General features: G+C 42.3%; 1 protein-coding gene across 1 annotated transcript in view; it reads right to left on the bottom strand.

Annotated features, from left to right (window-relative positions):
* The window catches only part of LOC123979954 (kinesin-like protein KIF1C), a 28,129-nt gene extending 10,764 nt beyond the window's left edge, over positions 1-17,365 (bottom strand). The window contains exons 1-8 of the mRNA XM_046064065.1: positions 16,984-17,365; positions 16,684-16,898; positions 4,554-4,681; positions 2,762-2,838; positions 2,558-2,636; positions 1,365-1,465; positions 756-821; positions 501-679 (exon numbers count right to left, since the gene is read on the bottom strand). Of these exons, the coding sequence (XP_045920021.1) occupies positions 501-679; positions 756-821; positions 1,365-1,465; positions 2,558-2,636; positions 2,762-2,838; positions 4,554-4,659 (608 nt within the window). The 5' untranslated portion in view covers positions 4,660-4,681; positions 16,684-16,898; positions 16,984-17,365. The remainder of the gene's footprint in view (positions 1-500; positions 680-755; positions 822-1,364; positions 1,466-2,557; positions 2,637-2,761; positions 2,839-4,553; positions 4,682-16,683; positions 16,899-16,983) is intronic.
* Between the last annotated feature and the right edge of the window lie 1,764 nt (positions 17,366-19,129).

Genomic DNA, 19,129 nt, shown 5'->3' with positions numbered 1-19,129 from the left:
ACCAGCTGTGGAAAGAACGCCTCTCTCCCTCTTTCTACTTTCTTCCTTTAGTTTTTAGGCTAACAGGCAACATGAATAACAGAAGGTCCGGTGCCGCAAGGACGGTGCGTTCAGTAACGCAGCGTTACTTGGATTAGTAACTGTAATAAAATTAGTTTTAGAAAAGTAATCTGTTACACTACTAGTTACTGGGAAAAGTCATAATATTACTGCTATTATTAGTAACACGTTACTGCCCAACACTGAACACGGGAGCCAAATCAAACAAATAATCTAATTTCACATGATGTTGCTTTAAGACCACAGCAGTGATTAACTGAAAGCCCAGACACCCTCATGTTTTACACTTCTACTGGTACTTTAACATCTCACAAAGACATAATTTTTAAACATTTTAACCTGATCACGTTGTTTCAAAAGATATTGAAACAACTTCTACTGTAGCCTTTCAGTAATGAGCTCGTGTCCTTCGAATAAAGCAGCTGTGGACACTGACTGACCGAGCTTTGTTTCCGGCGTCCATCAGGTCCCGGATGTCAGTGAATCCGGTCACGGCCAGTTTGGACAGATCTTCCACGTAGGGACCCAGGATGGGATGCTCCCGGACCCGCAGAGTCCCCTGGGACTTTGGGTTCAACAGATCCCGGACCCGCTCGCAGTAGATCTCCATGTAGGACACCTGGAGGAGACAACGTTCAGCCGATCGACGTTCACTGACTGAATCGGTTTGAGTGAACGCATCAGAGTGAGTTTACCTCCACGGAGTAGGTCAGGTCTGGATCAGTGTTCTCTCCTGTTCTCTGAAACAAGTCCTCACACAGCTGAGCACAGAGAGACAGAGGGTCATTAATCAGACGCTGCAGCAGCTCTCATTAAAATAACAAGCTTCTAACTGCTCCAAATAAGCTCATTAGGATCATATCCAAAATATCCCACATGTGCTTTACACATGTGGACCTGGCACATTTTGTTTCCAACAGTGGAAATAAGTGTGAGTTTCAACATAGCAAAGAATGCAGCTGCTGGTTGCTAAATTTACTATTTTAGTCTTCTCGGATTGTCATGGTAACGCAACAAGTGATAGTTCAGCTAATGTTGTTCCTTGTTGCACTGCTGCAGTTCAGAGTGAATTGAAACATTTTGTAAAGGAGCGGCTTTTAAATGTTGGATCATTAAGTCTGTTTTATTTATTACCGCGTCTCCTTTAGCTTTAATCTTTATTGTGTTTCCATCCTTGACCGCAGAGTGCAGTCCTGTATTTATTACTGCCATAAAAAGCTGTTTATGTCCAATGGTTTTAGACAATTAATGGGTTAAACGCTCTACTGCACTATAAAACCAGTTCCTGCATTGGAGTGCGTTACCTGTGGGATGATCCCCTCCTGTCCAGGCTCCTGTTTGCCCATCATCGTGTAGCTCTTCCCTGCACCCGTCTGGCCGTATGCAAAAATACACACATTGTATCCTGGAAAACAACAAGAATAATAATAATAATTTATTGATTCTAATCGTTTTCAGAATGAGAAACAAACGGAAACCAGTTGATGCTTCACGAGCCACCAATATATATATATTTATTTAAAGAAAAAGGATATGCAGCTTCTGAGTCATGTTTGTTTCTAAATCTACTTAAACTCTTTTGAAAGCTGCAAATTACATTTTTGTCAACAGGATGTCTGAAGATCCTAGCAGACGTTTCGTCCCTCCTCCAAGAGACTTCTTGAAACTCAGCTATTTAACCTCTGTGGGGTCAAGATGATCGAGAACGTTGTTTTTTTTTTAGTGCTCCTGAATGTTTAAATGATAATGTCGTCTCAAACAACCATAATGACTGTTGTTACAACAGCCAAGAGCACCAACGGTTTCCCTACCAGTCAGATACAACCGAAGAAGTCTGTCGGACGATGGATGAAACATCTTCGAGTATCACTTCATTACTTTCAACTAGTGTTGTAGTACTCGAGACCGGTCTTGGTCTTTGATTGGATGTAAAACGTATTGCTTCAAATGCATCAAAGAACCCTAATTAAAAATGTGTTGTTCCCGTTAACGACTGCCCCCCCCCCACCCCTCCCTCCCTGCGACGGTAAGCGCGGAAAAGGAGTGTTGAATAAAGATGCTTATGTTGATTTCAGCTCTTAGTGTTTGTTTGTAGGTGTTTTAACGGGAATGTGGATCTTTCAGATCAATCTGAGAAGTACCTGTGACCTCGTTCTACATTTTATTGTGCGTCATGTAATGTGGGGAACTGGTCTCGCCCTCCCTCGGTCTTGGTCTCGACTTGCTCTCAGCCCCTAAAAGTCTTGGTCTTGCCTCGGTCTCGATAAACTCTGGTCTTGGTCTTGACTGCAACACTACTTTCAATAACTTCATTAGCATCTGCAGCATCATCATTAGCGTTAGCTTCTGGAGCATCATCACTGTCGTTATCGTTGTCACTGTAGGTCATGTGGTCTTGTTCTGCTAAGCGTTTTGAAGGGGATGTTGTTGAACGCGACAAATTAAAAACTCATTAAACCAGGTCAGAGAGGAGCAGCAGAGTTCAGGACTGCTTTACCTTCGAAGGAGTGCAGCAGCATCTCCTCTCCGATGTCCTTATACACCTGCCTCTGACACGCAAAGCTGGGGTCATCCGCCTGCAGAAACACACACCCCTCTGGTCATTACTGCTTCTGTGTTAGCTGATGAATGATTTTCCCTCGTGTGTGTGTGTGTGTGTGTGTGTGTGTGTGTGTGTGTGTGTGTGTGTGTGTGTGATCACCGTCGTGTGTGACCAGTAGGAATAATCGAATGTGAAGTTCTTGGCTCCATCTTTGGCCTGTTTGGGGTTGGAGATACCTGGAAAGAAAGAGAGAATGAAAACACCTGCTACACGGCCCGGTGGAAACCAGAAGAGTGGAGGCTGTTAGATCAGGAGATCAGTGTTTCAGTATCACGTTGTAGTTCAACTCCTAACCTCCGTCCATCATCAGTTCAGCTTTATAATTATCTGAGTAGATGTGAACGTGTTCAGACGGACGCTAAAAACGGCCCTGCTGCAGCAAAGCCTATAAATAAACCCCGACAGGTTCAGAGGTCACATGACGGGCAGAAGCATTCTGGGATTGCTGAGCCTGTTTTAACACACGCAAACCTCAAACCCAACGAGACTGAGGGAAGGAGCCTGTTAGCACGCTGCTTTAAAACCAATCAGGATTAGTTTTAGCTCGACTACAACCATTTATTCACTAAAGAATATAACTAATACAGCTGCTAAGTTTGTGCATTCACTAATCAGAGAAAATAAATTACAGTTAGAGTAAACTGAAAAAGATAAAGTGATGACCACCACCTCAATTAAAGCTAAAATCTGATAATTTAATTGTTCTACTTTTGCCTCCTTGTTAAAAATGCGGGGAATTACCTCCATGAGCCTTTAACTAAAGATGCATGTTCTCATTTACTAATAAATCTAATCAAAAAGTAAACAAATGGAGGTTTAGCCACAGGCTTACTCATTGTCACCTTACTTTATTCCCGGTGCTCACATGACTGAGGCTTCGACTGATTTCACCTGCTGCGTATCAACTGACTCATTTTATTCTACTTTGAAATCTTGCATTTAAAGTGCGGACAGTGAATTCACTTAAACTACAATTTACCCGTCACCTGTCGTTCTGTTTTCATGTCTTACTAATCAACTTCCACTTCATCACATTTAACTTCTCTCTATCTCTTTGACTGACTCTCTAAGTGAGTTTAACTGCTTTCCTCGCTCAAGATGAAAGTCAATTCACTTTCTAAGTCAGACCAGGGCTGTGCGATATGACTAGACACTTCATACCCTACGGTACATATCCAAATATAGAAAATATTTTGTAAATTCAATGAAAAATCTTGAGTTACGATTCTGGAGTGACAAACACCATGATGCAGAGTGAACAATGACTCAGCAAGTAATGTAACTAATGTTAGCCAGGTTGTGGGTAGGGCTGGGTAATAAAACAATAATGATAATTATCGCAATACAATTTTCATCAACAACAATATAATAAATGTTCAATATATCATCAATAAATGTTTGATTCAATTCATTTGAATCGCAAACAAATGATCACTTTCTATCAAGATATTTATTTTGCTGAGGAAAAGGGACTGAAAAAAGGTTTACTAATTATATTTGTTGAAAAAAGATTTTATCATAATAGTTTTTAATGTTCTTCCTCAGATTTGTTGAGTGATCCACTGTTTGGCATCGAGTGTTTGTTCTGACCATAAAGAAAAGTTTAAAATCAGAATTAACCAGCAGGTTTCTTCAATTTTTTTTTTTTACCGTTTATTGTTATGCACCAATACACCAGAGTAAATTCCTTGTATGTGAAAACCTACTTGTCAATAAAGCCGATTCTGATTTCAACTGTGAATTTCATCCATCTCACAGCCAACATTTTAACACATTTTAACCTGTTTAAATTGTTTTAAAAGCTTCAGAGACTCAACATATTCAGACATTTGTGTGTGTGTGTGTGTGTGTGTGTGTGTGTGTGTTTGTGTGTGTGTGTGTTGCGTCTTACAGGTGGTGTTTCCCTGCATCTGGATCACACACTTGGCGTTGCGTCCAGTCTCTCGGGAGTTGAACGGGCGGACTCGCACCGCCACCTTCACCGACGCCCCCGCCATCACTCAGCTCCGCCCGCCCCACCTGAGGGCAGCCAATCAGAGAGCTCGGTCAAACGCAGTCAGAGAGAAAACATAAGCATCAAAATAAATACATTATTAAAAAGGAGCACTCAACTGATTTTTAGCTACACATTTCCAAAGTTGAGTCTGCGTTACTAACTGGAGGTGTGGTGGGAAAAACTATCCAGGTGCATTGTGGGAAATGTAGGATCCAGGATCTTTCTCTCTCTCCTTTCCTCATTTATCAATTATTATTAAGAAATTGAAAAATTATTTGAAATTATTTAGAATTTACAAGCAAAAACATTTACGATGATTTGATTCTACATTAATCTTAAATATTGAGATTATTTAAAAATTAGAGTTTAGAGTTTAGTTTTGTTTTTCATTTTGTTTTCGGACTCCTTATATTTACTTTTATTTTATTCTTTTCATATTTAGTGTTTGTTGTTTTTACTGTTTCTTTTGTGTTTTTAAAGTGGATTTTAATGACTGATTTGATTTAAACCTAAATAAACATTTAAACTTTGTTCCTCTTCCCTCCATCTCTTTCTCTCTCCATCCCTCGTTTTATGCTCAAACCACTTTTCTCCTCCTCTTTCCAGCGCTCCACCCGTCCATTTTACGAGCTCAGCTTCCCGCTCTTTCACTCCTCTCCTCCTCGTTTTCCCCTCGTGGACTTTCCTTTTCTCTTCCTCTCCTCTCTCATCTTCTTCTCTTAACTTCTTCTTCTTTTTAATCTCGATATCTTTCCTCTTCTCTTTTCCTTTTAAACCTTCTCTCTCTTCCCCGTCTGTCCTCTTTCTCCACGTTCTTGTTTTAACTTTAATCTCCTCTTTGCTTTCGTTTCAAACACCCTTCCTTTTTCCTCCTCTTGTTTACTTTGCTTTTCCTGTCTCTCTTTTCCTTTTCTCTCTAAATGTAATATTCATTTTACCTTTCTCCTATTTTTTTTTTTACACCTTTTCCCTGCATCTTCTTTACTTTATTTATTATCTTGTCGTTTCTCCTCCATCTCTTCTCTAACTCATCCTGGGCGTTCGAGCACCACTTGTCTCTCTCTCTCTCTTTTCCTTTCATTACTGTTTCCTGAACCCCTCCTGCTGCACCTCCCTCCCTTCTTTCCCCTCTCTCGCTCTCTTTCTTTCATGTTTCCACTTATTTTCTCTCCGTCTCTCTTTACATTCCTGCCCTGTTATGTGTTTCCTCGTTGCCATGGCGAGCGAAGCAGTCTCATTGTCACCTCTTGTCTTTCCACTATGTCCGTCCTGAAGTCTCTGTTTCCTCCTTTTATTGTCTCTCTTTCTTTCTCCTCCCTGCTCCCATTTATCCAGTCTCTCTCTCTCTCTCTCTTTATCATTGTCAGTCCATGTCGAACGCCCCCGCCTCAGGCCTTCTGGGAAAACACCTCATCACACACTGTTATTGATCCACCGTCAACACCGTCTCTCAGACGCTGTTGACCAATCAGAGCAGACTGATTAAAGTCTGGCACGGAGACAGAGGGTTCAATGTTATTGATTGGCTCAGTGATTTCTTATCAGCTGGTGTTTGTTCAAACATACGAGACGCCCTGACTATCTGAGTCCTTTAATATTGACACTGAAAATAACAGCTGTGACCACTGAACTTAGCAAACCTTATTTTATGTGAGCTGCTTGATGCAAAAACTGATTCTAAACTATTCAGTTAAAGTAAACTTATTGATCAGATTTGAATAAAAGTTTAACTAGAAAGTGTGATTTCTGAAATCAAAGTGACAGAATCAGCCGATGGTTTTACTGGAGAAGATTTCTCACTCTGTTCAAACAACACAAACACACCACACCGCCGCACCAAACACTCACTAGAGCACCAAATGTGGATTCATCCGCCGCTGGAAATAGTCACGAGAACTGACACTTGTGCAAAACTCCGAAAACATGACGGTATTTGCTTTTGTAGGCACCGTAGGTTACGGTGATCCAACACGTGAAAGAGCTGCAGTGACATCTCTGCCTCGACTCGTCGAAAAACAAAGTAACAACACAGAGCTTAAAAATAAACGTTTTAAACCCACGGGGCCAGTGGGTTTGACAGAGCAGCGGACACAAGTCGCCTCTATCCTGATTGACAGGTCGCCATGGTAGCGACCCGACAGTCCCGCTATAAAGCATACATTATTTACTAAATGAACATCATACTGTGTTGAAACTAGCGACTGAGTGTCATTTACGCTGTAGACGCTGAGGACACGTTCTCACCACTTTTTTGAAAGCATTTGCTATCTGAAAATTCGCTTGCAACAATATTACATAACAAATAAAAATTATTTTAGAAAGGTAAACTTGCACAATAGGAAAGCGTGAAATGCAATGTAAAGAAAGAAGAAACAGACCTGCCTGTAAAAATAGTAACTTAGGCTTTCACCAGCCACGTGAATTTTGTTTCACTTTATATAAATACAGACATTTTCACCATAAATTGGTGCAGAAAATGTCTCCAGAATGCAGCAAATTAAGAGTTTAATGCTCAAAATCTTTTAGGGGAGGACCTCCAGACCACACAATCGAATAGCCTCTTTCACCAATGAATATTTCTTCTAAATAGCATTGGAGTATCTAGTTTTCTTGCTCTGGTGACTCCAATGTTGTTCAGTATCACGTCTAGTGGACTAGGTGTTGTTGTCACACCCCTAATATGAGCCCTTAAACGTCTCCACCACTTTTCAACACAAAGTGACGCCTTTGGATTGAGACCATATACTCATGAAGGTGTTTACAAAAAGGTAATGAATGCCATTATTATTTCTGATGGAAACCGACTTCTTTCTGCAACCAGCAGTCTCTGCGCCTGCTGGCCTTTATAGAGAACGCAGGTTTGAGCGCGTCTGCATGGTTTTTCAGACCCAGAGGTTGCCGCTTGATTGAGATTAGAGAAATAACATTTGACAACCACTCGTCATGTTTGTTTAAGGCCGCTGGCGTCGCTGTGTGTTCATTTAATGTCTGCAATGGTTAAACGCTAAAGGCTAACGTAAACATAGCTCTAAGCAGCAGGCTGCCTTCCTCACAGTTCAGTCTGTCATCAGTCATCAAGGCGTAACGTTTGTAGCCTAATGGTCTGTCATAACTGAAATCTCGTAATTTTCTTTTCACCCATATCCTTTTTATTTGTTAGCCTATTGAAGGCTACATACAGCCGTTGTTGTTGTTTTTTAATGTTTGTATTTAAATGCATGAGATTTATTGTTTTGATCTTGGTATCTACTTCTAAATTTCTGGTTTCATCTCTACGCCCGAACAAATGCAACTATTAAAATGAACTATTTTGTCCCGTTTGTTTTTATTTAACAGCTGTTTCAGGACATTTAAATAAAAAAAATTAAACTATATATTTGTGAGGTGTTTTAAAGATTTACATCTTCAGTAGGAACCAACGGACTTGGATCTGAGAGCCACAGACAGGAAGTCCGACAGTACAGAGAGACGGACTAACATGTTGTTGGTTTGAGTCTGAAAGTGTTGATTTGTGGACAAGCAGAAAAACAGAAAATATGCTTTAAGGGGTCTTTATAAAAAATGTGTTAAACTGCTGATATTTTCTCACATGATTCAGCATCAACGTCAAACCTCCAGTATCGGTCAGGCTCCAGTTTTCACACACACCTCCTTTGTGATGTCCTGTGTGTGAGAGAGATAATACTAAACGTCCCTCTCTGTGTCTCTCAGCTCAGATTTGTTTCACCTGAATGAGGCGACGCGCCCAGGATGCTCGCGCAGAAATAAACAAATGAAATGACGTGATCCTGCAGGTGGTTTATATCACATCAAGTCCGGGAATGACTTGTCGCCCGGCTGTGGTCTTTTATCTTTTAACACAAGTTCAACATCTGATCTTTTGTAACCAAACCACTTCCACACAGGCTGAACTGCTTGTCGTTGCCGTGTGTTAAAGGCATGACATCATCGCGTCAACACGTCAGATTACTGCCATTATTTTTTCTACTGCAACTTTTGTTTTCACTCAGGTTAGCAAATAAAAAATGTAAATACAAAGAGGTAGGATATGTACGCCACAGTCAAATCACTGTTTCCTGCTTATTCAGTTTAGTTCATTTGAGTTTCTGTTCAAACACGGCAGCATTGTTTTCACACATCAACATCAGCTGGCTCAGCTATGTCAGGTATGTGCTGGCAACAAACACTGTAAATAAAACACAGATGTGTGTTGAACTCCAACGTGAACGCGGCTTTTGTCTCCGAAATGTTGAGAAGCGTTTTTACATTTTTTTGTTTAACAGCACATGTTGACGCTCGTTTATTTTATTTTTTTTCCCATTGAACAAAAGAAGCCAAAATTGTCTAATGTCGTCTAAACACACGAGCTGCTGCGCAAGAACTTTAAATCTAATTCAGCCTTTTAATCCATCTGCAGGAACTGAATGTGTTAAAGTACAACCAGGTAACAACACACACAGAGCGAGTGTTTGCTCTGTCAACACAGCTTAAAGTCACACACAGACAAGATGGTGGACGTAGATACTGGATTGTACACTAATCTTATTGTGTGTGTCTAGGTGAACAAGCAGCCTACATGCCACAGACCGGGCAGAAACGCTGACATCACAGCACAGGCATCCCCACACACACACACAGCTCTTCAGTGTGTCTGGTTCAACAGGCCCGGCTAGCTGTGCTGTTAAACAAACTAACCAGCTGTTTAAACAGGACGTTAGCAGCGCCTGAAGAGGAAAACAATTGGTGGCAGAACTCCCATCATTCACATTTCACAGAGTACCGGCAGCAGCTTGTGAGAAGAATAAGTCCACCATCGTAAAACTGTGCTGCGTGCCGGTGAGTGCCGGCCCACTTCAGGCTGTTAGTCAGAGACGTTTTTCCAGCTTCAGAGGAGAAATTCCAGTCGTCGTTGTGGTTCAGGGCTTTTTAATCTTGCAGCTAAAACCAGCTGCACTGTCTCCTCACATCCCTCGGAGAGAGCCAGAGAACACTTGCAGCCTGAATATGGAAACTGGACCGGTTTGCCGACACAAAACAATGCAAACATTCACCAGACTTTTCCCTCAAATCTCTTTTAGAGATGAGAAAAGATACAGCAACACGACTTTGGTACAGACAAATCGAATATGAATCCTGTGTTTCCCCACAGTGTTAGCTGGGTAGATTTCTATTCCCCGCCTTATCTGCTCCTTTTCCCTTCAGCTCTCTCACATCTGCACTGGTGTGTTCACTGACCGCTTTACCAGGTCCGTGCTTGTAGAGTGATAATGTAACGTGATCTCTCTGTTTCTCTGCAAAATGCACCCAATAATATAATATAATACACCTGTGCAGCTCGCCCAGAGTAACGTCTCCGTGTGGGAAACACAGCGCTTCTGTTCAGCTTCAGCATTTGACAAGGAACCACAGAATCCTTCACGCCGTCATGAAGTAAAATAACACGGCAGACACTGCTGTAAAACAAAAAAACACCATCGACCCGAACCGTGACATCGTAACGTAAAGCAGCTAAATTCAATAGATTTATGATATGATTTAAAGTGACTTTCAGCTGGTTGTTTATCTGTCCGCCTGCTCCTCGCTCATACACTTCATAGAATTCATTGATTGAAATTCAGAAAAAAAGCTAATCAATAAGTTAGCCTCTGGCGTCATGGATTTTCAGATTATTGATTACTAAATTTTACAAAAAAATCCACAGATGAATAACACTGAATCATTTGAAGCTTTTTTAAAAAATATCTTCAAAATCACATTGGAGATGATCAAATTAATGTTTGATAAAACACCTTCAGAGTTATTTCCTCCTCCTGTCTGCACATCCATTCTTATTGATTGGTTATTGATCACATGTGAACGCATGTGATCGCGCTCTGATGTGAAGACATAGAAAGACTTGGTTCCCATGTGTAGGCCTCTGTGGAGGAATGTGATAATTACCACTTACACACACACACACACACAGCTAAAGATAGTCATCAGCTCGACCCGACGCCCCGTTTGTAAAGAACATTCTTCGCTCTGACTCTCGACACCGTTTGACGTGAACGTCTCTGCCTCTTGTTCACACAGCATTGACAATGTGCTGCCTTCAAGTGCAGAGGGAAATATTTGCATTTCTAACCTCAATCGACCGCCAAACAACACAACTAGAGTCTGACTGAGAAATCAACAAACACGGCTGCAATCTAATATCTCTGAACTAATATCATCGGCTGATATTAGACGGTCTCACAGATTATATATATATATATAAGTATTGTGTTTGTCAACTGATCGATTATGATAAACTGCAGAAAGATGTTTGTTTTAATTATATATTTATAATACAACACAATTATTATCAAAACCCAGACAAGAAAAATGTGAAAACTTGACTCCACTTGCTAGAATGTTTTGCTGTCATTTCCCAGATGTTTTCCAGGTCAACGAGCCTACAAACCGACCCGTCCTCCAACCTAAACGATAAAATAGGTTGTTCATCCATTTCTCCGACAGGTGACCTTAACTACCTGACCTACGTCACATGACATTAAACACGTGGTTAACGTTGTTTGGGTAGTTTGGAGTAGGGACGCACCGAATGAACATGTGTCCATTTACTTGGAATGTACACATGTAATATGTTTCATACTTTGTGAATATAATCCAGTGAGTTTTATTTCCATCCTGAATAGACACCTTATTTTGAAAACCGGACTTTGTCACGTGTCCTCCTCGCGCTAAATTCATCAAGCCCGTCCCTGTCGGCTCGCACTGGTCTGTTTCAGTGGATTTACCATAAAGGCTTGAATATGCGTGCACTCCAAATGTAGGTGCAGCTAGCTTAATGGTCTTCTCACAGATGAGTGACAGAAACACTCAAAGCGGATCAGACCGTTTGTTTTCTTTTCTAAGAAGTCAGCCACAGACGGAGTGGATGTGCTAAGACACAATTCAGCAGAGCAGCGTCTGCAAACTGCGATTTTTGCGTCTTTCTCATTACAATACATCACCTGATTCTTCCTTTGCAACCATTACTCGCTGCCACAACAAACGTTATTATGGGTCGTAATAAGGTGCTGCACACAACGTTGTTCTGGTGAGGTCGGTCTCTTACAAACAGAGAAGAGGGAACAATAGCTCTGTGGCAGTGAGAGTGAAGGTCAAGACTATTTTATTTCTACATCACCCAAAAAGAAAAGACACAACGTTCACTCAGACGGCTTCAACAACACACATCAGCCTGTCAGCAGCTCCAGACCCTCCACTCAAGATACAAAAACAAACAAGTGAAGTGTAACAAGTGAAACTGCTGGGAGACTTTCTGCCAGATGTTCATCATGCGACACCTGGACACGGCTCCAGATAACCTTCTGCTTCTCTGGTTTTCTTTTAGGTGTAGACGCCACAAAATGTAGGAGAACCTAAATATTTAACAGTATATTCTAATCTTTCACCTCATTTCCCAAACACACATGAACACCTAAAGGTAAATGACGCGCACCTCCCGAACAACGTAACTTGCCTACACGTCGCAGAGACACAGGCCGCAAGAGCTGTGATTGGTCGGCTTGGTGGCATCGCATTTCCTCCAAACTCTCAGGAAGCGCTCTAGGCTTTGAAGCCAGTTTTACTAGTGGCCAAACAAGCGGCTGTAAACCGGAGGATTCTTTCTTTTGAGCGTCACGGCCCGCCGCGACGTGACCCGTTTAACCATAAGAATTTGATCCACTCGTTGGATAACATTTAGAAAGTGTAGAAGAGAGAGGGCTGAACAGAAAGTCACCCGGCCGAGGACAGAAGTCAACACAGTGGAACAGAGAAACCCTTCACTAAGAAGAATACTCAGCTGGCCAATCACAGCGCAGTATAGGGCTCGCTGTGGTCCGACACCTTCATGGCTGCGCTCCGTTGACTCTAATGCAAAAAGAGTCGTTTTCTAGCTTTTTTTTTTTTGCTGTATTTTTCTAAGACATGGCCAAACGCTGTTCCTGGGGCACTCGTAATAGTTACAGCAGCGACCCAGAGAGCTTGAAAGAAGAAGCACGATTTATTCTCTTTCCAAAACCTGAAATAAATCCAGGAAAATGTCGGCTGTCCGTTGCTCCTAATGTGATGTTAGTTAGTTCCTACTGAATGTAACATAATGAAGTCCTACTGTTCTGCCTTTCATTGATTGTAATCGTGAATAGAGACCCAGTAAAGTTACCCAGCTGCACAGGAACCGTGTTGATCCTTAATATCGTCGTCCTCTTTCTCAATAGTCAATAAGAATAATACGGTGGCTCACTTTTACTCTGTGATCGATACGCTTTAGCTTCTGTCTTTACTTTTTTTCACGTCAGTCTGAGTCAGTTTGAAAGCCTGAATTCAACCTTCAAACGCGCAATTCAACTGCAAAACTGTCTGCTTCTTTCTGAGATTGCTTTTTACAAAAAATGAGACAATATTTCTCCAGGGAGTGCAGTAATAGACAGTGGCAGCGCTGTGCTAAAAGCTGACTCCGGCTAGGCACGTTACGGCTGCACCACGATTTTTACGCGTCCATAGCCCGTCAAAGTCCACTGGAAGCGTTTCAGCAGCGGAGCGTGCAGCCTGCCCCACGTTAATGACTTGTTATTAATTTGTCGTATTTGTGCTTCTACTACCTTCTTCACAGCTCTGTGTGACCCCGTTGACAAAAGTGCTGAACAGGGTCGATGTCAAACACATAACAACAACATTAAAACATCAGAAACCTGGTTTAACAAAGGTTAAAAGCTTCTGCAAAAAGGTGCGTCTTAAGCAGCGATTTAAACGCTTGTAGGGTCTGCGCAGCTTTAATATGCATGGGGAGGCTGTTCCATGGGATGGGGGCGCCCACTGCAAACGCTCTGTCGCCCTTATTTTTTTAGCTTTGATCTCGGGACATCCAAGCGCTGCTGATTTGTTGACCTCAGTGTTCTGACTGGAGAATGGTGGCGTAAGAGATCAGCCAGATAAGGTGGGACCAGATCATTTAAGGCCTTAAAAACAAGCAATAAAATCTTAACGTCTATCCTATAACGGACAGGTAGCCAGTGGAGGGAGGCCAAGACGGGCGATGTGTGTTCACGCTGTTTTGTTTTTGTTAAAAGGTGAGCAGCTGCGTTTTGGACTAACTGGAGGCGATTTAAAGATTTCTGATGTAGACCGAGCATTAATAAAAGCATGGATGACTTTTTCAAAGGTCTTTAGAAGAAGCGAGGGAACGCCACAGGTATCGGTGTCGAGCCGCTGCAGGAGTATAACTCCAGCCCCCCGTTCTGCCTTTGATTGGCTGTCACCTTCTTTCACAAGTGAGTTTTGGGGAAAACCCACACAGATAGAGATGTGGCAGACAAACAATTGTCCTGTGAAATGTCAGGCTCACCTGTGTGACCAAGAGAAAAATGCCGGGGCCCTGCCTGGAGGAGGTGTTGGAAGCTCGCGCTTCACTGTCATAGTGAAGGAGATGATTTGTTCCCTCGTGCTATCAGTTTTGTGGCGTTGCCTAATAACATCAGAGCAGAATCCAAACTACATGCAGCTAAAAATACACAACACACACACACACACACGGATAGCTGAGATTCCTGCTGAGAGCTGCTTTAGCCACACGGCTAACTTTAGCAGCAGACAGACATGAACAGTGTGTCGAGGCGAGTCTCTCTGTTGACGTTGTCTGTAAAAGATTTTCTCAGTTATCAGATCTGCCAAACACGATATAACCAAAAGTATGTGGACACCCTGGTTCTTCTGGTCCGGGTCTGTCTTCCCCGGTTTGTCCCTTCAGTTCCAGAGAAACAATTATATTTCAGTGTGTCAACAGTTCATGTTGTTTGTGCTCTTCATGTTCCAACGCAACGATGTAAACAAACTGACTGACACATACTTTTGGCCGTGTTGTGTATTTAGACGATGATAATGTTGATACGCTGAACTGTAAATTTAATAAAAGTGGCATCAACTGTCCATAAAGCTGCTCTCAGAGTGGATGAACATTACAGGTGAAGCTGTCTGTAATTTAACTCGTAGTTCATTTAGTCAATCAGCAGGGGATGCTTCACGGCGGGGCTACTTTACGCTACCACTGCGACCTGTCAATCAGGATACAGGTGAATCGTATCCGCCGCTCTGTGGACATTTAACCAGCCGCTCTGTGGACATTTAACCAGCCGCTCTGTGGACATTTAACCAGCCGCTCTGTGGACATTTAACCAGCCGCTCTGTGGACATTTAACCAGCCGTGAACTTGTTTTTTGGCTGCTGTCTGTGTTTTTGTCACAGAGCTTTGAAACTCCCACAGTGTTTCGGCAACCTTTATTTTGGTCGTTTAAAAACATCGTGTTCAGCGAACAGCTGCACTAAAAGACTCTCTGAGGAGTCGGCTGTACCCTTTTCTGGAAGGTACATTTTGTTTTTCGGCAGCCAGAATAAGCAGCCCAATTAACATCACATGTAAAGTGGATTACAGATGCACCTCGCTGGCTGGCGCCACCCTCACGTCCAAATATCTTCACATCTGGTTCCAAAAAAACCAAGATGGCGACGGCCAAACTCGAGGCTTCATTACGGCAGTCCACAAACCAACAGGCGACTTCACGGTGGCTACGTCCACTTCTCCTATACAGCCTGTGGTTTTCAGCAGCAGAGGAACGTGCTGCCCGACTGTGGCGAGCAACATGTTTTAGTTGCAGAATTAAAATCATTGCGAGTTCAACTGCGGAGAGCAGCTGGTTTCAACGTCTGAGAGAAAAGTGTTACAATATGGCGCCACTTGAGCAAACACTTCTTACAATGTTTAAAAATATAACATTTGTTCAGAACTAAAACATCTGAACACCTGCTGATTCATTCAGTGACCAGCGGATATCGTTATCTCTGCTGTCCATCCAGAAGAAACGTCCATAAATTGTCTTCATCATCACAGTAATCCAGAAACAGTTGTCTGTGCATCCACGGATGCTCCGCTAACAGGAGCTGCTAACAGCTGATTCGGCAGACCAACCAGTCAGATGGCGTCTTTCCATTATCAGTACCAGCTCGACTCGCCTTGAGCTCTGTCGTCCTTCAGCTGTGCAATAGATTATAAAACCGATCAGATGACTTGATGAGATGCAGGTAAAGCTGATCACCAGCAGCAGATGTCAAACACATTCCCACTTCCTGTGCAGACAGGAAGTCAAAAAAACGGAGCACTTCCTTGTTGCTGAAATGCACAAAGTCAACAGTCTATAGGTCTGAGGCGGTTTGTCTGTGTGAAGTGATGAAGTCTGAGCGCCGTTAACTGATCATCTTATTAAAAATACGTCATCGTGCTCCAAGAGAGGAAATAAACACATTTACTGTAATAATCATCGGCAGAAAACAAAACAGGGACAAATAAAACCAAACTTGTCGGCATGAAGAGGTGGAGGGAAGAGAGAACATCTGTTTGTTGTATTTCTATGTTTTTAGGGAGAAACTTTGACTCTTTGAAACTTTATGAATTTCAAGTTGTACAAAACCCTCAATAATTAACTAAAATCCACCTGTTTTCCAGCACACTGCTGTTCCACTGCAGAATATTAAACCTGTAAGGTGCATTTTGTCTTTAACTCATTATATTTATTGTAATTATTTATCATATTTAGTGTATTTGAACGTGTTGCTGTTGGCACTTCAAGGCACATTTTGTTTTAACCTTATCATTTATATTTATTTATTTTTGTGCATTTTAACGTTAGTATTTTTATATTAACTTCATTTATTAGTAGGTCTCCGCTGCAAAAGTTCCTAACAACTTTTCTTGTGATGAAAATTAATTTACCTCACTCACTTATTATTTAATAGCATTAAAAGATTCATTAAAAGAGGATTAAAGTGCAGCAGATTGTTTCAGTGGGCTGAATCAAAGCACTGTACTTGAGTACATTAAATTAAAACTGATTAAACAGCATCAAGGTTCAGTCGTGACACACTGATGACACTCCTGCTTCACATTATTATATTCTGGCACATCAGGCTACATTGTTTCACATTATATTACCGCGGGATGACTCACCTCTACCGGACCAGAGGAAACCGTGAGTCTCGTGGAAGCCACGCGCTGTTCCGTTTACACGGTGCCCATCTCTCCGTTCAGAAAACCAAACAAACAAACAGACAGACAGACAGTCGGACAGACGGCGGTGCAGAGAGTTCAGCCCGTGAAACAGCCGTCCTGGTCCTGGTCCTGGTCCTGGTCCGGGCCTGTCGGTACCGGGACACACAGACGGGCTGAGAGTCAGAAAGTTGGGTGGGGGCGCTGCTGCGTCTCTCTCTCACGCGCACACACACGGTGAGGAAAAGTTAAAACACTCACTAACGTCGTCTCCTCCGGTGTAACGGCGGCGGCAGCTGCTCCGCCACTTATCACGGGGCTGACGTCACCGTCTGGTTAACGTCCCCGTCGGTGGGAAAAAGTGAAAAAAAAAAAAAAAGTGAAACAGACCGAGGGGAAGTTGCGGCCCGCTGCGGGCTGCGGGGCGGAGAATCACGGCAGAAACTCGGTAATCCGGCTGTTTGTCCGCCCGGTGTCCGGTTCTCCTGCTGCTGCGCCGGAGGGCCGGGAGGGGGGTCGACGGTAAACCGAGCGTGAACCGAAGGTTTTAACGGAAAACGGAGTAAGAAAGGACGGGGAGAGAGAAGAGAGAGGGGGAGAGAGAAGCAGAGAGGCTGGCCGGTGGCCTGGCCGCGCGGCGGGTGTGTGCGCGTTAGTGCGGGCGCGTCCCCGTGACGGAGGAGCGCAGGATACGAGCAGAGAGCCAGCCAGTCAGCCGGCGGCCCCCCGGGCCCCAGCCGCTCCTCCTCCCCCCCCCTCCTCCGGGGGGGTCACAGACAGACGTCTCACTCCCGCTTTAGACAAGTAGGCTAGAACTAAAACCTCACTGTAGGAATACGAGTCAAATATAAAGTATTCAAAGCAGTAAAATGTCCTCTGTGAGTGTTAAACTATAATATATTCTTTATTATTCTTCATATATTCATGTGAAAGCAGGACTTCACTGCTGTAGCTGTTGAAGCGGGGCTCATATTAGTCATTATTAATCATTGATTGATTGATTTGTTTGTTTGTTACTGTAAAGTAAATCACATTTTGGACTTAACTTACTACTTTTTTATCATGTTAATGTAAAAACAGTGAAGTTTTTTTGACTTACTGTTTCATAATTTTTGATTTTAAACCTAATTCTGACAGATTATCTCATAATTTCTACTTAGACTACTGGAATTACTTTTTAATTTATCTGAGAATTTGTGTCTCTTTCTTTTCCCGGTGGCCCACAGAGCCCTGCAGATATCAGGGGGAATCATTGAATAACTCTGACTTACTATCAGATAATGTATTAGTATCCACATGTGAATTATTGAGCATTAGAAAGTGGCGGGTGGCAACATCCTCTCTGCACAGACGATCTTTGTCGCCATGCGCCACCCGGAATGACGTTGCACTGGAACCGGAGACACGCGCCCACAGGATGTTAAAGGAGCAGTCTGGCTGTTTCACATGAGACCGATGAGTAATCAGCTGTGATGCAGAACAAAATCTCAGTAAGAGGCTGAGCTTTACCTTTCTTCCTTTTCGCTGTAGAGACAATATTTTAATAGTCTTTATTTATTTTGTCTTGCGCCAGATTCTTTTTTCTTTTACATTTTTATGCAAAATTAACTCAACAATTCCATCAAAATAGTTACATCCACAAAAATGCGTTTTGTTGGCGACGTAGACGTCATATCTCAGCCAAATGTGAACACTCAAACATGATACACACATTTTTAGACTCAGGGTGACTTTAACTTACACACAATATTATTATTTTTACGCCCGTCATGAATACACGTCCGTAAATCCTCTAAGAAATCATACTGAAATGACTCTCCTTTACAGAACTGCCTAAGAATTATTGTGTGTTTTAAACATTACTTCAGCATCAGAGTAATCAGTTATCTGCACATTCACACTGCAAACAGGAACAGCTAACAGCTAATTCAGCTATTTTTAATGATACCGGTCTGACAGAATGTAAACAAACGCAGGGCTGTAAAAATATTCATATTAAACGAGGAGAGGCAGAAACATCTCTCTGTATAATGCAAACAAGTATAACAGCAGCACAAACTAAAAAACAAGCTGAATATTTTAAACATCACGGAGGATTTATTGCAAGATTAAACTGCATTAATTTTATCGTCCTAATTAACTGGCAATAATAATTTTCATACAGCCTACAACAATCTGTCTGTTAGGTAAATAAGTTTTCATCGCCTCAGTTTCTGTCTGTGTGTTTAGTCACCGTCAAACATCGAGAGTTTCTGGCTGTGTGTGCGTATTAACCCAGAGAGAGGGTGGGGTCAGGAAACACCTGGAAGTCAGGAAACACAAAATACACACACACACGGTAAAAAAGGAGAGCAGTATTTGTTTAAAACGTAGCAAAAACAAACTACAAAGTAGGTTTCAGTTTGTG

Source organism: Micropterus dolomieu, linkage group LG12, assembly GCF_021292245.1.
Source record: "Micropterus dolomieu isolate WLL.071019.BEF.003 ecotype Adirondacks linkage group LG12, ASM2129224v1, whole genome shotgun sequence".
NCBI classification, from domain to species: Eukaryota; Metazoa; Chordata; class Actinopteri; order Centrarchiformes; family Centrarchidae; genus Micropterus; species Micropterus dolomieu.
Note: the sequence above shows the minus strand (reverse complement) of the source record. Positions and strands in the feature narration are given on the sequence as shown.